General features: G+C 38.5%; 1 protein-coding gene across 1 annotated transcript in view; it reads right to left on the bottom strand.

The window, feature by feature from the left end:
- Nucleotides 1–24,005, bottom strand: part of LOC109567078 (ATP-binding cassette sub-family C member 4-like) — a 383,334-nt gene that overhangs the window by 266,188 nt on the left and 93,141 nt on the right. The window contains exon 4 of the mRNA XM_070800391.1: nt 9,151–9,375. Within this exon, the coding sequence (XP_070656492.1) occupies nt 9,151–9,375 (225 nt within the window). The remainder of the gene's footprint in view (nt 1–9,150; nt 9,376–24,005) is intronic.

Raw genomic sequence — 24,005 nt, 5'->3', positions numbered from 1 at the left:
TTGACTGGTTTGATGTCCTTGCTATCCAAAGGAATCTCAACAGTCTTCTCCAACACAATAGTTCAAAAGCACCAATACTTTGGCACTCAGCTTTCTTTAAGGTTCAACTATCATATCCATACATGACTGCTGGAAAAACCACAGTTGACTAGATGGACCTTTGTCAGTAAAGTACTGTCTCTGCTTTTTAATATGCTGTCTAGATTGGTCATAGCTTTTCTCCCAAGAAGTAGGCATCTTTTGATTTCATGGCTGCAGTCCCTGTCTGCAGTGATTTTGGAGCCCAAGAAAATGAAGTCTGTCACTGTTTCCATTGTTTCCCCATCTATTTGCCAAGAAATTATGTGACCAAATGCCATGATCTTCGTGTTTTGTTTTTTTTTTAAGTTTTATTCCAGCTTTTACACTTTTCTTTCACTTTCATCAAGAGGCTCTTTAGTTTCTCTTTGATTTCTGCCATAAGGGTGGTGGCATATGCATATCTGAGGTTATTGATACTTCTCCCTGCAATCTTGGTTACAGCTTGTGCTTCATTCAGCCCAACATTTCGCATGATGTACTCTGCATATGAGTTAAATTAGCAGGGTGACAATATACAGCCTTGATGCACTCTTTCCCCAATTTGGAACCATTCCATTGTTCCATGTCTGGTTCTAACTGTTGCTTCTTGACGTGCATACAGGTTTCTCAGGAGGCAGGTAAGGTGGTCTGGTATTCCCATCTCTTCAAGAATTTTCCAGAGTTTGTTATGACCCACAACAAGCAAAGTAAAAGGCTTGAGTGTAGTCAATGAAGCAGAAGTAAATGTTTTTCTGGATTCTCTTGCTATTTCTATGATCCAACGGATATTGGCAATTTGATCTCTGGTTCCTCTGCCTTTTCTAAATCTGGCTTGTACATCTGAAGTTCTCGGTTCGTGTACTGATGAAGCCTAGCTTGGAGAATTTTGAACATTACTTTGGTTGCATGTGAAATGAGTGCAATTGCTCAGTAGTTGGAACATTCCTTGGCATTGCCTTTCTTTGGGATTGGAATGAAAACTGAGTTTTCCCATCCTATGTTCACTTCTGAGTTTTTCAAATTTGCTGGCATATTGAGTGCAGCACTTTCACAGCATCATCTTTTAGGATTTGAAATAGCTCAAATGGAATTCCATCACCTCCACTAGCTTTGTTCATAGTGATGCTTCCTAAGGCCCACTTGACTTCACACTCCAGGATATCTGGCTCTAGATGAGTGATCACACCATTATGATTATCTGGGTCATTAAGATCTTTTTTGAATAGTTCTTCTGTGTATTCTTGCCACCTCTTCTTAATATCTTATGCTTCTGTTAGGTCCATACCATTTCTGTCCTTTATTGAGCCCATCTTTGCATGAAATATTCCCTTGGTATCTCTAATTTTCTTGAAGGGATCTCTCTTTTCCATTCTATTGTTTTCCTCTATTTTTTTTTTTTTTTTTTTGCATTGATCACTAAAGAAGGCTTTCTCATCTCTCCTTGCTATTCTTTGTAACTCTGCATTCAAATGGGTATATCTTTCCTTTTCTCCTTTGCCTTTCACTTCTCTTCTTTTCTCAGCTATTTGAAAGCTCTCCTCAGACAATCATTTTGCCTTTTTGCATTTCTTCTTCTTGGAGATGGTTTTTATCACTTCCTTCTGTACAATGTTATGAACCTCCATCCATAGTTCTTCAGGCACTGTATCTATCAGATCTAATGCCTTCAATCTATTTGCCACATCTACTACATAATCATAAGGGATTTGATTTAGGTCATACCTGAATGGCACAGTGGTTTTCCCTACTTTCTTCAATTTAATCCTGAATTTGGCAATCAGGAGTTCATGAACTCAGTCACAGTTAGCTCCCAGTCTTGTTTATGCTGACTGTACAGAGCTTATTCATCTTCTGTTGCCAAGAATATAATCAATCTCATTTTGGTATTGACCATCTGGTGATGTCCTTGTGTAGTTGTCTGTTGTGTTGTTGGAAGAGGGTGTTTGCTATAACCACTGCATTCTCTTGGCAAAATGCTGTTAGCCTTTGCCCTGCTTCATTTTGTACTCTAAGGCCAAGTTTGCCTGTTATTACAGGTATCTTTTGACTTCCTACTTTTGCATTCCAGTCCCCTATAATGAAGAGGACATCTTTTTTTGGCTGTTAGTTCTGGAAGTTCTTGTTAGTCTTCATAGAACCATTCAACTCTAGCTTCTTCAGCATTACTGGTTGGGGCATAGACTTAGATTACTCTGATATTCAATGATTTGCCTTGGAAACAAACAGAAATCATTCTGTCATTTTTGAGACTGGATCCAAGTACTGCATTTCAGACTCTTTTGTTGACTATGAGGGCTACTCCATTTCTTCTAAGGAATTCATGTCCACAGTAGTAGATATAATGGTCATCTGAATTAAATTCACACATTCCAGCTCATTTTATTTCACTGATTCCTAAAATGTTGATGTTTACTCTTGCCATAACCTATTCGACTACTTCCAATTTACCACGATTCATAGATGGAACATTCCAGGTTCCTATGCAATATTGTTCTTTACAGCATCAGGATTTACTTCTATTACCAGTCACACGCACAACTAGGTGTCATTTTCATTTTGGCTCAGCCTCTTCATTCCTTCTGGAGCTATTTCTCCACTCTTCTCCAGTATCATATTGAGCACCTACCGACCTAGGGAGCTCATCTTTCAGTGTCCTATCATTTTGCCTTTTCATACTCTTCATGGAGTCCTCAAGGCAAGAATGCTGAAGTGATTTTTCCATTTCCTTCTCCAGTGGACCACATTTTGTCAGAACTCTCCACTATGACCCATCCATTTTGGGTGGCCCTACACGGCATGGCTCATAGTTTCACTGAGTTAGACAAGGCTGTGATTCAAGTGATCAGTTTGGCTATTTTTAAATGTAGCTTGCTCCTTGGAAGAAAAGCTATGACAAACCTAGACAGCATATTAAAAAGCAGACACATTACTTTACCAACAAAGGTCTGGGAAAACTGGACAGCTACATTTAAAAGGATGAAATTAAACCATTCTCTAATACCATATACAAAAATATACTCAAAATGTGTTAAAGACCTAAATGTAAGACCAGATACTATAAAACTCCTAGAGGGAAACATGGGCAGAACGCTCTTTGACAAAAACCAATGCAATGTATTTTGGGGTTCTCTCAAAGTAAAAGAAATGAAAGCAAAAACAAATAGAAAAGAACTAAACTTAAAAACTTTTGCATGGAGAAGGAAATCATCAACCAAATGAAAAGAAAAGATACTGAATCATAGGAAATATTTGTAAATGATATGACCTATATGGGATTAATATCCTATGTATACAAGCAATTTATATAACACAACATCATAAAAACAAACAACCCTATTAAAAATGGACATAAAGAATTAAATGGACATTTTTCCAATGAGGAAATTTGAATCGAAACCACAATGAGATATCACCTCACACCTGTCAGAATGACTTTAATCAAAAAGAACATGAATAACAAATTCTGGTAAGGATGTGGAGGAAAGGTAACACTCATACACTATTGGTGGAAATGTATATTGGACAACCACTGTGAACAACTGTATGAAGGCTTGTCAAAGAACTAAAAAGAGAACTACCACATGACCCAGCAATTCAACTTCCTGTGATATATCCAAAAAAAAAAACAAAAACACTACTTCAAAAAAAATACATGTACCACAATGTTCATATAAGCATTATTTACAGTTCTCAGGATATGCAAGCAACCTAAGCATCCATACACAGACATCCAATCACTGCAGATAGTAATTGCAGCCATGAAACTAAAAGAAACATGATCCTTGGAAGAAAAGCTATGACCAACCTAGACAGCATATTAAAAAGCAGAGACATCACTTTGCCAACAAAGGTCCTTCTAGTCAAGGCTATAGGTTTTCCAGTAGTCATGTATGGATGTGAAAGTTGGACTATAAAGAAAGCTGAGCACCAAAGAATTGATGCTTTTGAACTGTGGTGTTGGAGAAGACCTTTAAGAGTCCCTTGGACATTAAGGAGATCAAACCAGTTAATCCCAAAGGAAATCAATCCTAAATATTCATTAGAAGGAATGATGCTGAAGCTGAAACTCCAATTCTCTGGCCACCTGATGCCAAGAACTGACTCGTTGAAAAAGACCCTGATGCTGGGAAAGATGGGAGGCGGGAGGAGAAGGGGATGATAGAGGATGAGATGGTTGTATGGCATCACCAACTCAATGGACATGAGTTTGAGCAAGCTCCAGAAGTTGGTGATGGACAGGGAAGCCTGGAGTGCTGCAATCCATGGTGTCACAAAGAGTCAGACATGACTGAGTGACTGAACTGAATGGAACTGATGCTAAATGAAACAAGTCAGAGAGAGAGAGAGATAAATACTGTATGATATTGTCTATAAGTGGAGCCTAAAAATACAATAAACTAGTGAATAAAACAAAAGAGAAATAGGCTCACAGATACAGAGAACAAACTAGTGGTTACCAGTGAAGTGGGGGAGCCATATAGTGATGGGGGAGTGGGAGGTACAAACTATTGGGAGTAAGGTAGCCTACAATGATATATAGTACAACACAGGGAATGCAGCCAATATCTTATAATAACTCTAAATGGAGTGTAATCTTTAAATATCATATAAAATTTTCTAAAAAATGGAAAAGGAAACAATTCCTTAAGGCTAATCAAGTAGGCAAATTAATGCCTTTGGAAAATGTTTACTTTCATGTAAGAAACATGCCCCCCTGGAGAAGGGCATGGCAACCCATTCCAGTATTCTTGCCTGGAGAATTTCATAGACAGAGGAGCCTGGCAGGTTACAGTCCATGGAGTCACAAAGAGTTGGACATGACTGAGCAACTAAGACTGTCACTTTCACTTTCAAGCAGCATGCCAGGAAGGGTCCAATTTCTCAAAGGCAACATTCCAAAGAACTAGTGGGTAGAGAAAGGAAACCAGTTGGACAATGGCTTACATGTGGAACAAAGAGTAAACTTTGAGTAAAACATCACCTCACAACTAATATAAGAGTTTCATAGTGTACTTCTGGTGAAATTTCCTATTTATTTATTTATAGGAGTTAAACATGATCTGCAAAGACAAACTTCTAGACAATTTGTAGGGAAACCTGAGTATTCATCTTCTAAATAGAAGGAGGTGCAACAGAATAACAAACATGATGATTGAGGACAAGGAAGATGCTTGACTGGAGTGTATGGGCATCGTTGCATTTCCACATCAACTAGGAACAAATTAGCTTATGTTCTACAGTCTATGACTGACAGTGACACGCCAGACCCCCAGTTTCACACTTGTTGTTGTTCTTCAATTGCTCAGTAATGTCAGACTCTTTGCAACCCCATGGACTGCAGCACATCAGGCTGTCCTATCCATCAACAATTCCCGGAGCTTGTTCATCCTCATGTCCATGGAGTTGGTGATGCCATTTAACCATCTCATCTTCTGTCACCCCCTTCTCCTCCTGCCCTCAATCTTTGCCAACAACAGGGTTTTTCCAACAAGTCAGCTCTTCGCATCAGGTAGCCAAAGTGTTGGAGTTTCAGCTTTAGCATCAGTCCTTCCAATGAACATTCAGGATTGATTTCCTTTAGGATTGACTGGTTTGATTTCCTTGCAGTCCAAGGGACTCTCAAGAGTCTTCTCCAACACCACAGTTCAAAAGCATCAATTCTTTGGCACTCAGCTTTCTTTATGGTCCAACTCTCATATACCTACATGACTACTGGAAAAAAAAAAAACAACATAGCTTTGACTAGACCTTTGTTGGTAAAGTAATGTCTTTGCTTTTCAATATGCTGTCTAGGTTGGTCATAGCTTTTCTTCCAAGGAGCAAGTGCCTTTTAATTTCAAGGTTGTAATCATCTGTGGTGATTTTGGAGATCCCCACCCAAAAAAATAAATAAATAAATAAAGTCTGAAACTGTTTCCATTGTTTCCCCATCTGTCATGAAGCGATGTGACTGGATGCCATGATCTTTGTTTTTTGAATGCTGAGTTTTAGCCAGCTTTTTTTTTTTTAACTTTACAATATTGTATTGGTTTTGCCATATATCAACATGAATCCACCACAGGTATACACGTGTTCCCCATCCTGAACCCTCTTCCCTCCACGTACCATCACTCTGGGTTGTCCCAGTGCACCAGCCCCAAGCATCCAGTATCGTGCATCGAACCTGGACTGGCGACTCATTTCATATATGACACTATACATGTTTCAATGCCATTCTCCCAAATCATCCCACCCACTCTCTCTCCCACAGAGTCCAAAAGATTGTTCTATACATCAGTGTCTCTTTTGCTGTCTCGTATATAGGGTTATTGTTACCATCTTCTAAATTCCATATATATGCATTAGTATACTGTATTGGTGTTTTTCTTTCTGGCTTACTTCATTCTGTATAATAGGTTTAGCCAGCTTTTGAACTCTCCTCTTTAACTTTCATCAAGAGGCTCTTTAGTTTCTCTTTGCTTTCTTCCATAAGGGTGGTGTCATCTACATATTTGAGGTTATTGATATTTCTCCCAGAAGTCTTGATTTCAACTTGTGCTTCATTCAGCGTGGCATTTTCCATGATGTGCCCTGCTGCTGCTGCTGCTGCTGCTGCTGCTACTAAGTCGCTTCAGTCATGTCCGACTCTGTGCAACCCCATAGACAGCAGACCACCAGGGTCCTCCGTCCCTGGGATTCTCCAGGCAAGAATACTGGAGTGGTTTGCCATTTCCTTCTCCAATGCACGAAAGTGAAAAGTGAAAGTGAAGTCGCTCAGTCGTGTCTGACTCTTGGCGACCCCATAGGCAGCAGCCTACCAGGCTCCTCCACCCATGGGATTTTCCAGGCAAGAGTACTGGAGTGGGGTGCCATTGCCTTCTCTGGATGTATTCTAAATAGAAGTTAAATAACAAGGGTGACAATATACAGCCTTGACGTACTCCTTTACCAATTTGGAATCAGCCCATTGTTCCATGTCCAGTTCTAACTGTGGCTTCTTGACCTGCATACAGGTTTCTCAGGAGGCAGGTATGGTGTTCTGGTATTCCCATCACTTTAAGAACTTTCCAGAGTTTGTTGTGATCCACAAAGTAAACGGCTTTAGTGTAGTCAATGAAGCTGAAGTAGATGTTTTCTGGAATTCTCTTGCATTTTCTATGATTCAACGTATGTTGGCAATTTGATCTCTGGTTCCTCTGCCTTTGCTAACTCTAGCTTGAAAATCTGGAAGTTTTTGGTTCATGTACTGTTGAAGCCTAGGTTGGAGAGTTTTGTGCATTACTTTGCTAGCATGTGAAATGAGTGCAATTGTGCAATAGTTTGAACATTATTTGGCATTGCCTTTCTTTGGGATTGGTATGAAAACTGACCTTTTCCAGTGCTATGGCCACAGCTGAGTTTTCCAAATTTGCTGGCATACAGAGTGCAGCATTTTAGCAGCAGTATCTTTTAGGATTTGAAACAGCTCAGCTGGAAAAAAGTGGTCCACTGGAGAAGGAAATGCAAACCATTTCAGCATTCTTTCCTTGAGAATCCCATGAACAGTATGAAAAGGCAAAACGATTTGACACTAAAAAATGAACTCCCCAGGTCAGTGGATGCCCAACATGCTACTGGAGAAGAGCGAAGAAATAGCTCCAGAAGGAATGAAGAGGCTGAGCCAAAGTGAAAACAGAGCCCCATTGTGGATGTGTCTAGTGGTGAAAGGAAAGTCCAATGCTGTAAAAAGCAATATTACATAAGAACCTAGAATGTTAGGTCCATGAATCAGGTTCACATAGCCCAAAGATTAACAAGACTCTGCTCAAAAAAGGCTGAGGAAAGATATCTTTAATTTGCTAAGAAAAGTATTCCTAAAAAATAGAAGTTTCAGATAAGTAGCAACCAAGTAAAAGAAGTGCTTGTTTTCATTTAAATTGCTTGGTTTTATCTTTCAATGAGGATTTTGTTTATTTTTAATGAAATATATATATATATAAATGTGCACAACAAGATGTTTGACATAAATGTACACTGGGAAATGATTACTATAGTTAAAACAGTTAACATATCCATTGCCTCATGTACTTATCTTTTTTTGTGTGCAGTGAAAACACTTATAATCTCTCTCTCAGAATATTTCAAATATACAACATGGTTAAATAAGGATTTTTTTTTTTTTTAATGAAACAGCCCAGGACAAAGAGATATCTAAGATCTCATTTATCAAGAGCTTTCCAGCACATGACACTGATGTATCTGTGGCAGTTCATTTATAAAGACATTGAAATACTTAACTCCTTTTATACTAGATAAGACTAGAGTAAAACATAGAATAATTTTACAGCATTTCTCAATACAAAAACACTAGAAACATCAAACCAGATTTTATTAAAGCTGCTATAATGCATACTAAAAAAAAAGCAAATATTGTATTAAGAAAATAACTTCAATGAATAGCAACATAAATGCCCTCTAAAATTGCTAAAAACAAATTAAAATTTCAAGTTTTCTCCCAAACAGCCATTTTCTTTAATATTATCAAAAACAATCAGAACTACAGAAGATCATGAGTGAGTCTAATTTGGCACAGATTTCACTTATATTTTTATTTAGTAAGCACAATTATATTAAACATGACTAGATGCATCATGTAAAATATAATCATTTATTTTATTAAAAACATATTTTTCTCCTAAATTTAATGCTATAGATACAATCACTAAAGTCACTTTTAAATACAACTTTGATGTAAATGAAGGTTTAAATGAAAAACAACAAAATTTCCATGAATACCACAATAAGATTTAGGCAAGAAAACATTGAAAATCAGTTTGATAATTTTGATACCTATTTTTTAATTAGTTTCAATATAAGTTTAATGGGTATTATGCACCAGCCTATGCATAAAGTTATCAAAGGCAGCCCTGGTCTGATCTCCAAACAAAACTTTTCATTATATATTGGTAAAGTTTGCTCAAACAACAACAAAATGGCTTGAAACAAATATCGAGTATCTCTGGCAAGGAGTAAATGACACCAGTTACAAAATTTTTAATCTACAGAGAACTTTCCCCAAATGTTTCTGATTCTCCAGAGGAGGTACAAACTTTTGTACCAAATGACACTTACCTTGCAGTAAATCATATGGCACATGGCTACTCTTAATCTCATTCCTACACGCTGAACGTAATAGAAGCAAAAGTGCACCAGAATTGACCAAATGAAAAGGCAGAGATTCAGTACAGCAGTGTAGCCATAGGTTTTGAACAAAACCCCAGAATCAGAGGGATCAAACTTTTGAAAATGAGTAAGTAAATCCTCAAAATATCTTGGTAATAGTACTCTGAAGGTTTCCTAAAAGGAAAGGAAAAGAAACCTTAATTAGAAATACAAGCCATACCAGTTTTTCTTATTACAAGCTTCACTTTTTTTAATTTAATTTTTTCTGTGGTTCAGTTGCTAAGTCATGTCCATTGCTTTGTAACCCCATGGACTGCAGCATGTCAGGCTTTCCTGCCCTTAACTATCTCTCAGAATTTGCTCAAACTCATGTCCATTGAGTCAGTGATGCCATTTAACTATCTCATCCTCTGTCGCCCCCTTCTCCTTGTGCCCTCAATCTTTCCTAGCATCAAGGTCTTTTCCAGTGAGTTGACTCTTTGCATCAGGTGGCCAAAGAATTAGAGCTTCAGCTTCAGCATCAGTCCTTCCAATAAATATTCAGGATTGATTTCCTTTAGGATTGACTGCTTTGATCTCCTTGAAGTCAAAGGGACTCTTTAGAGTCTTCTCCAGCACCACAGTTTGAAAGCATTAATTCTTCAGTGCTCAACCTTCTTTATGGTCCAACTCTCACATCTATACATGACTACTGGAAAAACCAAAGCCTTGACTATATGGACCTTTACTGGCACAGTAAAGTATAGTTAATTTCCAATGCTATGTTAGTTTCAGGTGTACAGCAAAGTGATTCAGTTATACATATACATATATCTACTCTTTTTCAGATTCTTTTCCCATATAGGCTATCACAGATTATTGAGTAGAGGTCCCTGTGCTACACAGTGCTGTCTGCTCACTGTGTGATGCTTTGCAACCTTATGGACTGTAGCCTGCCAGGCTCCACTGTCCATGGGATTCTCCAGGCAAGAATACTAGAGTGGGTTGCCACTTCCCCTCTAGGGGATCTTCCTGACCCAGGGATCAAAACCACATCTCCTGCATCTCCTGCATTAGCATGTGGATACTTCACTACTAAACCACGAGGGAAGCCCCATGCTACACAGTAGGTCCTTGTTAACTATTAGTATCAATTTCATATATAGTAGTGTGTATATATTCACCTCAAAGTCCTAATTTATTCTTCCCCCTGCCTTTCCCCTTTGAAAACCGTGCTTGAAGTCTGTTTGGAACAACGTTCATTTGTATCATTTTTTTAGATTCCACACATAATTGATACCATATGATATTTGTCCTTCTCTATCTGACTTACTTCACTCAGTGTTATAATCTCTAAGCCCAACCGTGTGGTTGTAAATGGTATTATTTCATTCTTTTTGGTGACTGAATAATATTTCATTGTATATACATACCACATCTTCTTTATCCATTTCTCTGTCAATAGACTTTTATATTGCTTCCAGACTATTGTAAATAGTGAAGCAATGAACACTGAGGTGCATGTCTCTTTTCAAATTAAGGTTTCCTCCAGATACATGCCCAGTAGAGGGATTGCTGGATCATGTGGTAGTTCTATTTTTTTAGTTTTTTTGAGGAACCTCCAATCTCACCAACAGTGTAGGAGGTTTCCTTTCTCTCCACATCTTCTCCAGCATTTATTATTTGCAGACTTTTTCATGATGGTTATTCTGACTGGTGTCAGGTGACAACTCATTGTTTGATTTGCATTTCTCTAATAATTAACAATGTTAAGCATCTTTTCATGTGCCTTTTGGCCATCTGTCTGTTTTCTTTTGACAAATGTCTATTTAGACCTTCTGCAAATTTTTTGATTGGGTATATATATATATGTATGTATGTATGTATTTTGAGCTGCATAAGCTGTTATATATTTTGAACATCAATCCCTTGTCAATCACTTCATTTGCAAATATTTTCTCCCATTCTGTGGGTTGTCTTTTCATAAAAGGAGAAATCAACATTGGCACAAGAAAGTGGGGTACTTTAGCACTCCACTTACATCAATGGACAAACCATACAGACAGAACAATCAATAAGGAAACAGAGGCCTTAAATGACATATTAGACCATATGGACATAATTGATATTTATATGACATCCTATATGAATGCAGCAGAATACACATTCTCTTCAAGTGTACATGGAACATTCTCCAGGATAGCTAACATGCTGGGCCACAAAGCAACCCTCAATAAATTTAAGAACACTGAAATCATATCAAGCATCTTATCCAACCACAACATTATGGATTACAAATCAACTACAAGGGAAAAACTGTTAAAAAACAAAACAAAAAAACAGATATGAAAGCTAAATAATATCTTACTAAGCAACCAATGCATCACTGAAGAAATCAAAAAGGAAACCAAAAAATACCTAGGGACAAATGAAAACAAAATGATCCTAAACCTATGGAATACAGCAAAAGCAGTTCTAAGAGGGCAGTTTATACTAATACAATCTTATCTCAGGAAACAAGAAAAATCTCAAATAAACAACCTAATCTTACACCTCAAGCAACTAGAGAAAGAAGTAAAAAAAAAAAAATTCAAAGTTAGGAGAAGGGAAAAAATGATAAATATTAGTGCAGAAATGAATTAAATAGAGATAAGGAAAATAATAGAAAAGATCAATGAAACTAAAAGCTGGTTCATCAAAAATATAAGCAAAATTGATAAGCCTTTAACCAGACTTATCAAGAAAAAAAGGAAGAGGGCTCAAATCAACAAAGTTAGAAATGAAAAAGGAGACATTACAATGGACACTAAAGAAATACAAAGAAAGATGAGAGACTACTATAAGCAAATATATGCCAATAAAGTGGACAACCTCAAAGAAATGGACAAGTGTTTAGAAAAATAAAACCTTCCAAGATTGAATTTTGAACCAGGAAGAAGTAGAAACTATAAACAGACTAATCATAAGTACTGAAATTGAAACTGTGAGTAAAAACCTCCCAAAAAACAAAAGTCCAGGACCCGATGGCTTCACAGACAAAGATACCACAAAAAAAAAAAAAAAAAGAAAAGAAAAGAAAATTACAAGCCAATCTCACTGATGAACATAGAAACAAAAATCCTCAACAAAATACTAGCAAATCAAATCCAACAACACATTAAAAAGATCACACACCATGATCAAGTGGGATTTATCTCAGGGAGGCAAGGACTCTTCAGTATATGCAAATCAATCAATGTGATATATTATATTAACAAATTGAAGAATAAAAGCCATATGATCATCCCGATAGATGCAGAAAAAAGCTTTCAACAAAATTTAACACCCATTTATGGTAAGAACTCTGCAGAAAGTGGGCATAAAGGGAACTTACCTAAACAAAATAAAGGCCATATGCCACAAACCCACAGCTAACATACTCAATGGTGAAAAGTTGAAAGTATTTCCTCTAAGATCAAGAACAAAAAAAGGATGTATATTCTTGTCACTCTTATTCAACATAGTTTTTAAAGTCCTAGCCACAGCAATCAGAGAAGAAAAAGAAATAAAGGAATCTAAATTGGAAAAGAAGTAAAATTTTCACTGTTTGCAAATGACATGATACTATACATAGAAATTGCTAAAGCTGCTACCAGAAAACTACCAAAGCTCATCAATGAATTCAGTAAGCTTTCAAGAAACAAAATCAATACCCATAAGTCTCTTGCATTTCTATACACAAACCAGCTTCACCTTTATTATTAGCATATTAAAATGGCATTTTCACAAAATGCTACACTCATGGCTAATCTAAAAGAAAAATATACAGATCCACTCTCTTCTATAAGACAAGCAGACAATAGCTTTAAACTTAAGCCAAAATTTTCCAAGGTAATAAATCCTTGGTACACTGTGTTTGGCACACTGTGGATGCTCAATAAATATTACATCCAGTGTTTTAGAACACATTTAGTAAAACACCAAGTGAGTCTTTGCCTAAGATGAATGAGGAAAAGGTGACAGAAGAAGGATAAGAGATTTGCTTCCATATGAGCAAGCCCTGCTGGTAGCCTGCCCCTGTCCCCTGTAGTCTCAACATCCCAGCCCGACAGAAAAGTCAAGATGGCACATGTAGGCATGACACACTCCTGCTATCATCTTTTGCTTTAAGAGCCTTTATGAACTGACACATTGGAAAAAAACAGATACAATCTTTCCCAGCCAGAATTCCACATGTCAGCAGATCAAGATATCAGACTTTAGCTTTTGTTGGAGTATCACAAATAAACCAGGCTTGGGAGATTCCCAAACTCTCAGCTCCAGGTGGCACTGCATCAATATATCTCTAGACCTTAGAAGCTGGGATGTTCCTTGGAGTTAAAAGTTAAACACAGCAGAAGACAAGCTAAAAATAAAACATCCGTGGTTCTCCATCAGCCACACACTGCAGGTGTTGGTTTGGAAGAAATTATTTCTTCCCCAGAGAAAAAATTTAAAATACTAAACCAATAAGTTGGGAGGCATTAGGGCTTAACTCCTGAGTAAGACTTACAGAAAACAATTGTCTTTCCCCAAAGAAATAGCAACACTTGCCCACCCTGCCAAATAGCCACTCCACCAAACATCCTACTATTTCCTCCCTGTAGTCACACCTTGAGAAAATACCCTTTTTCCCCAGGAAGGAAAATCAAACTCTCAACACGAATTCAAGTCACAAAAAGTAAACACTTAGGCCCTCAACATCATTTTCTCCACAGACTTATCAAAAGACAAAATGCCAAAAGCTTGGAAATCTTTCTGGAATTCCATTTTGAGATAAATTTTTCCTTTAAGCAATCTCCTTACTAACACAGACAAGGTAAACAACTGGCAGGCCTGCTTTGATAGTTCTCTTCTGTTATCTGAAGTTGGGGAACCCATGCACAAGAGGAAGGGAAAGCAGAATCCAAAACACTAAACATAAGACAAAACTAACGAGCATTTTCTGCTCAGCCAACTAGTACCCAATCAGGATATGTACAGAAAGCTATCCTCATCCCTCAGATGGGTGTGACACTGAACCCCAACACTCCTGTTTTGTTGCACACACATGTTCACACCCTGTATCAACTGCTTTGTTTTCCAAGAGGTCACAGAAGTTTTCATCTACTATAGAGAAGTAGGGCTTCCCCAAAGGCTCAGCGTTAAAGAATCTGCCCGTAATGCAGGAGATGCAGCAGGAGCTGCAGGTTCGATCCCTGGGTCAGGAAGATCCCCTGGAGAAGGAAATGGCAACCCACTCCAGTAGTCTTGCCTAGAGAATCCCATGGACAGTGAAGCCTGGCAGGCTACCATCCATGGGGTTGCAAGAGTCAGGCACAACTTAGCAACTAAACAGCAACAATAGAGAAGTAAGCAAATAATGCTTAGTTAAATATGGGTAAGATGATCAAATCAGAGCAAGATGCTCAGTTCTCAAAAGCACAAAGGCTCACTATTACCTTTCCAGCATGCTTCATCATTCGTTCCAAGGGGCATGAAGAGCTTAAAAGAGCCCCTCATACAATAGATGATAAAACACACTTTTTATAGAGTTTACTGAGGTGGAATGGGAGGCTTGCACAGAGAAGCAAGAATGTCAAACTGGACACATGCACAGTTCCAGCCCAGGTATGGCCAAGGACAGCCCAGTGCTGCAGCCTGCAAACCTGAGGCTCTCCACCAGAAGCCCAGCACTAACACCTGCCTTCCCAAACTGTCCTGAAACTTATGATTGTCTCTGGGAGTCACTGTTGCCTGTTACTCAGCTCTTTGATTTAGCCTAGCATTGGTGTAATTATAAAAGAAAGTAAGAGCAATATCACCCACCAAAGAGCATACCGACAGATGCAACAAATTCGGGGGTGAGGGGGAGTGCAAATAAAGGTACGTCATTACTGCTTAAGTGTCAGGATTTTTATACTAAAAGGTATCATTTAATAACCCAGTTTAAAAAACAGTCTTATTAAAGAGTAATGCTAGTTCATGTCCCATAGCTTGAACTCCTCTGTCTATTCTTGATCCTGAACCTCAACTAGTAAGAAATACAACAGCTGAGAAAATAGTCACTATCAGACCTGAAACTAACCAGATAAGTAGGAACAAGGACAAAAATCATCCTCATAAATCCTTCACTTTTGACACGAATCTATGACCCAATGAAAATTCTTTCCACAAACCAACTAAAAATAGTTTTATTCCTTCACAAGTATTCTTCACAACTGTAAAACCATACAAGATTTTTTTAAAGAGCCCAACTTAATTCCACAATGCTCATCATTCAGAGTTCTCTGAGAGTCTCAGAGTCTCTGAGGCAGACATTTCTTGATGGAGTCCTTCGTATTTAGCCTTCTAAAAGCATCATCTGTTTGACCCCATGTCTTGGTTCAGGGGAACTTCTTACACGTTTGGTGCTAGAATTTCCTCAGAGGGTACAATGCCTCCTCAGTGTTTCCCCATGAAACATTTCTTGCCCAATTCCATGATCAAAAAAAAAAAAGAAAGAAAACACAGGATATAGAAATCAGGCAAAGAAAGACTGCTTGAGTCAAACATAGGCAGAAAAGAGTGAGTTTGTGGGAAAATGAACAGGCAGTTAATCTTTAGAAATGGGGGACATGTGACAAGAGTAGAGTTTAGAAAGATCCAGAACTAAGGAGGAAAAGCAGTGAATCTGGGGAAATCATAACCATCAGGACCCTACATATACTTTCACTCCTCTTTTACACAGTGGTCTTCATCCTGACTGCACCTTAGCATCACCTAGGGGAGCAATGCAGTTAAGAGCACTCAAAGAACTGAGACCTGCCTCCAGAATCTGCTTTAGGTTCAACTGGTTAAGGATGGATCCTGAAGTTCCCTCTCCATGGACAATTCTGGGTACAGGAACTAATCCCATGTAAGTATCTGCTATCCTCCTCTCCCACAATGTCATGGCATTTGAGCCTGGAAAAGCTACAGACCTACTTACAAGTACCACAAAGGCTGACTGAATTGGTAGGTGGGTTGATTGGTTGGTTGATTGATTGGCTGTGCGTGGTCTTCATTACTGAAAATAAGCTTTCTCTAGTTGCAGCAAGCAGGGGCTAGTCTGTAGTTATAGTGCCCAGGCTTCTAATTGTGGTGGCTTCTCATGTTGCCTAGCACGGGCTCTTTGCACGTGGGTTTCCTTAGTTGTGGCTCCCAACCTCTAGAGCACAGGCTCAGTAGTTGTGGTGCAGTGGGGTTTAATTACCTTGTAGCATGTGGAATCTTTCCAGACCAGGGATAGAACCAGTGTCCCCTGCATTGGCAGGCTGATTCCTAACCACTGGAATGCCAGGGATGTCTACCACAAAGGGTTTTAATCAGAATTCAATATGACATATCATACTTCCAGAAAAATCTTTATGACCCCAAATCCTGAGGTTCCAATGATGAAATTAAGACCTTTCTGCACAGTAGGAAAAATTGAGTGTTCAGAAAACACTACATTCACAAAATGAAAAGATGAATCCAAATGGGTTTGTTAAGTTGCCTCTAAAAGGAGAAGGAATTAGAATGGAACAAGGATATCACCTTTTTAAAAAAAAAAGTAGCTCTTCTGCTGATTTAACTTTGGAAGCATGAAACCATTATACAGAATTATAATTACAAAACAACTAATTTTTTAAAAAGCAACTCCTAAAATCTCAGAGTAAAGTGAAACAAAAGTAACTAAATATATACTCATCCAATTGGTTGGCAGAGCCATATTAAAAAGAACTATTTTTAAATGATTTTAAAACAAAATAATTTGAAAATGTACCCTCTGTGTGAGATATCTACTTAAAGAGAATATGAACTGCAAAAAAATTCTAAAACTCTTTTGAGAAGTCACATTATGGGTGATAGTGTTCATATCATAAGGTAAAACACTTGAATATAATTATATTGCTATCATTGAAAACTGGGATTAGATATGGGACAACAGAGAATAGATGACAGGAAAAAAGAGATATATTATAGATTTAAGAGAAATGAGATGAAGAAAAAACACTAATGTCCTGAATCTGATTTGAATTGGAAATACTCATGTAGACTCATGATATGTTTACCTTAAAAAAAAAAATGTATTCTACAGCTTCCCTGGTGGTCTACTGGTTAGAAATTCACCTGCCAAATACAGGAGACTCTGGTTCTATTTCTGACCCAGGAAGATTCCACATGCCAGAGTGTAACTAAGCCCATGTGCCACAACTACTGAAGCCTGAGTGCCCTAGAGCCTGTACTCTGCAACAAGAGAAGCCACCACAGTGAGAAGCCCACACACCACAACCAGAGAGTAGCCCCCATTTGCAGCAACCAGAGAAAAGCCCACACAGCAACAAAGACCCAGCACAACCAAAAATAAAAATAAACCAAATTTAAAAACTGTTAAATGTATTCTCTCTTTGTCCAATCAAAAAGCTGAGAAGCAATAAACAACTAAGCAGCAAGGAGTAACTCTAGTGCTCAGACTATAAACTTTAGATACCATTTCCCACCAAAAGGAGCCAGAGTTGCTTGAAGAAATTCTGATACCAGGGCTGGGGGAAAAGCTGTACAAGATGAACTAGAAATATCTTGTCACACCAGAAAGGAAAAAAGGCTAGCTAAGCCTACTAGAATACGTACAAAAGACTTAGGACCCAACCTGGATGGACTCCCACTGGCCAAAGATGGCCAAAGTTTGGCTTAAGCATAACAACTGTAATCATCATAACAACTGAAGCACATCAGAAATGCTTAAATACTCTGGGGCTACACAAAACAACAAAATAAATAACAACGGCACAAAATTCATTATCTCCAGAGGAGAAGCAACTCACTATTTTGAAAACTAGTTTTTAAAATGTAAAAACAGGCAGTTCAAGATGGCAGAATAGAAGGACATGCACTCATCTTCCCCTGCAAGAGCACCAAAATTGCAACTCACTGCTGAACAACTATTGACAGGAGGATGCTGGAACATACCAAAAAAAAAAAAGATACCCCACATCCAAAGACAAAGCAAGACCCGGGTTCGAGCCCTGGGTTGGGAAGATCCCCTGGAGAAGGAAATGGCAATGCACTCCAGGACTATTGCCTGGAAAATCCCATGGACAGGGGAGCCTGGTAGACTACAGTCCATGGGGTCGCAAAAAGTCAGACACGATTGAGCGACTTCACTTCACTTCACCTCACTCACTTAATACCATTTTGTCATGATTGGTCAACAGAAAAATAATACTCTATATCATGAAAACTACAATTTAATAGAAAAAACTTGTTACCACTTTTGTTTTGTTTTGTTTTTAATTTTATTATTATTATTGTTATTTACTTTACAATATTGTATTGGTTTTGCCATACATCAACATGCATCCACCATGGGTGTACACGTGTTCCCCACCCTGAACCCCTGCCTCCCACCTCCCTCTCCATACCATCCCCCTGTGTCATCCCAGTGCACCAGCCCCAAGCTTCCTGTATCCTTTTTTTAAATCCAGATGCATATCAGAATTATCTTGGAATTTTTCGAAAAATATAAATGTATAGGTATTGCTTTTTTTTCTCCAGAGCTTTAGATATATCTCTAATGAACAGCCATGTTTAAAAATAACTGGACTGGAGGAGCCAAGATGGCGGAGGAGTAGGACGGGGAGAACACTTTCTCCCCCACAAATTCATCAAAAGAGCATTTAAACATTGAGTAAATTCCACAAAACAACTTCTGAATGCTGGCAGAGGACATCAGGCACCCTGAAAAGTCGCTCAACTCTTCGAAAGGAGGTAGGAAAAAATATAAAAGACAAAAAAAGAGACAAAAGAGGGAGGGACGGAGTTCCATCCCAGGAAGGGAGTCTTAAAAAGAGAGAAGTTTCCAAACACCAGGAAACCTTCTCACTGCTGAATCTGTGCCGAGCTTTGGAAGCACAGAGGGCAACATAACAGGGAGGAAAAATAAACAAGTAAAACTCACAGATTGCGAGCCCTACGGTAACTTCCCCAGCGGAGAAGCAGCACAGACGCCTGCACACGCCATTAGCAAGTGGGGGCTGGGCAGGGAGGCGCGGCGCCGGCTGCATCGCTTAGAGTAAGAATCTGGCCTGAATACCCTGAGCATTATCTGAGCGAAATAATTTGGGCTAGCAAACCAGACAGTGGGATATCTACCACGCGAAAAGCCAGCCCCAACCTAAGACACCACCAGGCCCGCACACGGAACAAAGGACTGAACAGAGATAGCCGGCTGCAGACCTTCCCCCTCTGGTGACAGGCAGCCAGAGCAGGAAGGGGGCAATCGCAGCCCCAGAGAGACATTATCTATAAAACTGTAAGCAGGCTTCTTTGCTAACTAAAACTTCTTGGGGGTCTGGACGGTCAACATCTGCCTGAGAAGGTGCACCGGTTTTACACCCAGATAACCGAGTGGCGGGGAGGCGATAAGTCGCAGCATTGGAGTTCGCCAAACACCTCATCACCTGAGCTGCTCGGACCTGGGAAGAGCACAAAATGCAGGCCCAACTGAGTCTGTGCCTCTGAGGACTACCCGAGTGCCTGAACCTGAGCGGCTTGGACCTGGGAGGTACATGCAGCCCAGGGCTGGCCTCGGATTGTTCTCGGCGGAACAACCTAGAGCCCGAGCAGTGTGGGCAGGGAGGCTACACGCGCCGTGAGTGGGGGCAGACCCAGTGTGGCTGAGGCACTGCAAGCGCACGCCAGTGTTATTTGTTTGCAACATCCCTCCCTCTCTCCCCACAGTGCGACTGAACAAGTGAGCCTAAAAAAAATAAAAAGTTTCCCCCACTGTCCCCTTTGTGTCAGGGCAGAAGTCAGACACTGAAGAGACCAGCAAACAGAAGAAGTTATAACAGAGGGAAACGCCTTGGAAGCTACGGGCAATAGATTAAAACCCCGTGGTTACTACGGACTACATAGGAAGGGGCCTATAGATCTGGAGAAATATAAGTCGGACCAAGGAACTAGCCAAAAATGAACTGAACCCACAATACAACAAAACCAGAGAAAGTCCTAGATATATGTTTACTATTTTTACGATCATTCTTTCTTTCTTCCTTTCTTTCTTTTTTTTAATTAAAAAAAAAAATTTTTAAGTCCTCTATTGTTCCTTTAATTTTCACTTTTATAACCTATTACTTTGCAAAAAAAAAAAAAAAAAGACCCTATTTTTTTCTTCTTCAGCAAACTTCATATATATATATTTTATAATTTTTTGACCTTTTTTTTTCTTCTTCTTTTCTTTAACATTGTATTTTTGAAATTCCAAACTCTACTCTAGTTTTTTAATTTTAGCTTTTTGGTATATGTTATCAATTTTGTACCTACAGTTTTTTTTATAATTTCTGTGACTTTTTTTCTTTTTTCTGTTTCATTCTCTTCTTTTATATAACATTGTATATCTGAAATTCCAAACTCTACTCTAGATTTTTAATTTATGCTTTTTTGTATTTGATATCAAATTTGTACCTGTATTTTCTTTATAATTTTGCGACATTGTTTTTGTTTGTTTGTTTTCTCTCTTTATGTTTCTTCTTCCTTTTTTTTTAACATTGTATTTTGAAATTCCAAACTCTACTCTAGATTTTTAATTTTTGCTTTTATGTATTTGTTACCAATTTTGTACCTTTAAGAACCCAATCTTCAGGACCCATTTTTCACTAGGGAGCGAGATTACTGGCTTGACTGCTCTCTCTCCCTTTGGACTCTCCTTTTTCTCCACCAGGTCGCCTGTGTCTCCTCCCTAACCCCTCTCTACTCTACCCAACTCTGTGAGTTTATGTGTGTTCCAGATGGTGGAGAACACTTAGGGAACTGATTACTGGCTGGATCTGTCTCCCTCCTTTTCATTACCCCCTTTTATCTCTCTGGCCACCTCTGTCTCCTTCCTCCTTCTTCTCTTCTCTGTATAACTCCGTGATTATCTCTGACTGGTCCAGTTGTGGAGTGCACATAAGGAAGTGACTACTGGCTACCCCACTCTCTCCACTGTTGATTCCACCTCATCTCATTTGGGTCACCTCTAACTCCCTCCTCCCTCTTCTCTTCTCCATGTAACGCTGTGAACCTCTCTGAGTGACCCTCACAGTACAGAAACTTTTCATCTTTAACGTAGATGTTTTATCAATGGTGCTGTATAGAAGGAGAAGTTTTGAAACTACTGTAAAAATAAGACTGATAACTGGAAGCAGGAGGCTTAAGTCCAAACCCTGACTCCAGGGAACTCCTGACTCCAAGGAACATTAATTGACAGGAGCTCATCAAACGCCTCCATACCGACACTGAAACTAAGCACCACACAAGGGCCAACAAGTTCCAGGGCAAGACATACCAAGCAAATTCTCCAGCAACAAAGGAGCACAGCCCTGAGCTTCAAGATACAAGCTGCCCAAAGTCACCCCAAAACCATAGACATCTCATAACTCATTACTGGACATTTCATTGCACTCCAGAGAGAAGAAATACAGCTCCACCCACCAGAACACCGACAGAAGCTTCCCTAACCAGGAAACCTTGACAAGCCACCTGTACAAACCCACACACAGCAAGGAAAAGCCACAATAAAGAGAACTCCACAAACTGCCAGAATACAGAAAGGACACCCCAAAATCAGCAATTTAAACAAGATGAAGAGACAGAGGAATACCCAGCAGATAAAGGAACAGGATAAATGCCCACCAATCCAAACAAATGAGGAAGAGATAGGGAATCTACCTGATAAAGAATTCTGAATAATGATAGTAAAATTGATCCAAAATCTTAAAATTAAAATGGAATCACAGATAAACAGCCTGGAGATAAGGATTGAGAAGATGCAAGAAAGGTTTAACAAGGACCTAGAAGAAATAAAAAAGAGTCAATATATAATGAATAATGCAATAAATGAAATTAAAAACACTCTGGAGGCAACAAATAGTAGAATAACAGAGGCAGAAGATAGGATTAGTGAATTAGAAGATAGAATGGTAGAAATAAATGAATCAGAGAGGATAAAAGAAAAACGAATTAAAAGAAATGAGGACAATCTCAGAGACCTCCAGGACAATATTAAACGCTACAACATTCGAATCATAGGGGTTCCAGAAGAAGAAGAGAAAAAGAAAGACCATGAGAAAATACTTGAGGAGATAATAGTTGAAAACTTCCCTAAAATGGGGAAGGAAATAACCATCCAAGTCCAAGAAACCCAGAGAGTCCCAAAGGGATAAACCCAAGGCAAAACACCCCAAGACACATATTAATCAAATTAACAAAGATCAAACACAAAGAACAAATATTAAAAGCAGCAAGGGAAAAACAACAAATAACACACAAGGGAATTCCCATAAGGATAACAGCTGATCTTTCAATAGAAACTCTTCAAGCCAGGAGGGAATGGCAAGACATACTTAAAGTGATGAAAGAAAATAACCTACAGCCCAGATTATTGTACCCAGCAAGGATCTCATTCAAGTATGAAGGAGAAATCAAAAGCTTTTCAGACAAGCAAAAGCTGAGAGAATTCTGCACCACCAAACCAGCTCCCCAACAAATACTAAAGGATATTCTCTAGACAGGAAACACAAAAACGGTGTATAAATTCGAACCCAAAACAATAAAGTAAATGGCAACGGGATCATACTTATCAGTAATTACCTTAAACGTAAGTGGGTTGAATGTCCCAACCAAAAGACAAAGACTGGCTGAATGGATACAAAAACAAGACCCCTACATATGTTGTCTACAAGAGACCCACCTCAAAACAGGGGACACATACAGACTGAAAGTGAAGGGCTGGAAAAAGATTTTCCAAGCAAATAGGGACCAAAAGAAAGCAGGAGTAGCAATATTCATATAAGATAAAATAGACTTTAAAACAAAGGCTGTGAAAAGAGACAAAGAAGGTCACTACATAATGATCAAAGGATCAATCCAAGAAGAAGATATAACAATTATAAATATATATGCACCCAACACGGGAGCACCGCAGTATGTAAGACAAATGCTAACAAGTATGAAAGGAGAAATTAACAATAACACAATAATAGTGGGAGACTTTAATACCCCACTCACACCTATGGATAGATCAACTAAACAGAAAATTAACAAGGAAACACAAACTTTAAATGATACAATAGACCAGTTAGACCTAATTGATATCTATAGGACATTTCATCCCAAAACAATGAATTTCACCTTTTTCTCAAGCGCACATGGAACCTTCTCCAGGATAGATCACATCCTGGGCCATAAAGCTAGCCTTGGTAAATTCAAAAAAATAGAAATCATTCCAAGCATCTTTTCTGACCATAATGCAGTAAGATTAGATCTCAATTACAGGAGAAAAACAATTAAAAATTCCAACATATGGAGGCTGAACAACACGCTGCTGAATAACCAACAAATCACAGAAGAAATCAAAAAAGAAATCAAAATTTGCATAGAAACGAATGAAAATGAAAACACAACAACCCAAAACCTGTGGGACATGGTAAAAGCAGTCCTAAGGGGAAAGTTCATAGCAATACAGGCACACCTAAAGAAACAAGAAAAAAGTCAAATAAATAACCTAACTCTACATCTAAAGCAACTAGAAAAGGAAGAAATGAAGAACCCCAGGGTTAGTAGAAGGAAAGAAATCTTTAAAATTAGAGCAGAAATAAATGCAAAAGAAACAAAAGAGACCATAGCAGAAATCAACAATGCCAAAAGCTGGTTCTTTGAAAGGATAAATAAAATTGACAAACCATTAGCCAGACTCATCAAGAAACAAAGGGAGAAAAATCAAATCAATAAAATTAGAAATGAAAATGGAGAGATCACAATAGACAACACAGAAATTCAAAAGA

The sequence above is a fragment of the Bos indicus genome, chromosome 12 (genome assembly GCF_029378745.1).
Source record: "Bos indicus isolate NIAB-ARS_2022 breed Sahiwal x Tharparkar chromosome 12, NIAB-ARS_B.indTharparkar_mat_pri_1.0, whole genome shotgun sequence".
Taxonomy (NCBI): domain Eukaryota; kingdom Metazoa; phylum Chordata; class Mammalia; order Artiodactyla; family Bovidae; genus Bos; species Bos indicus.
This window is presented reverse-complemented; position numbering and strand designations above follow the sequence as displayed.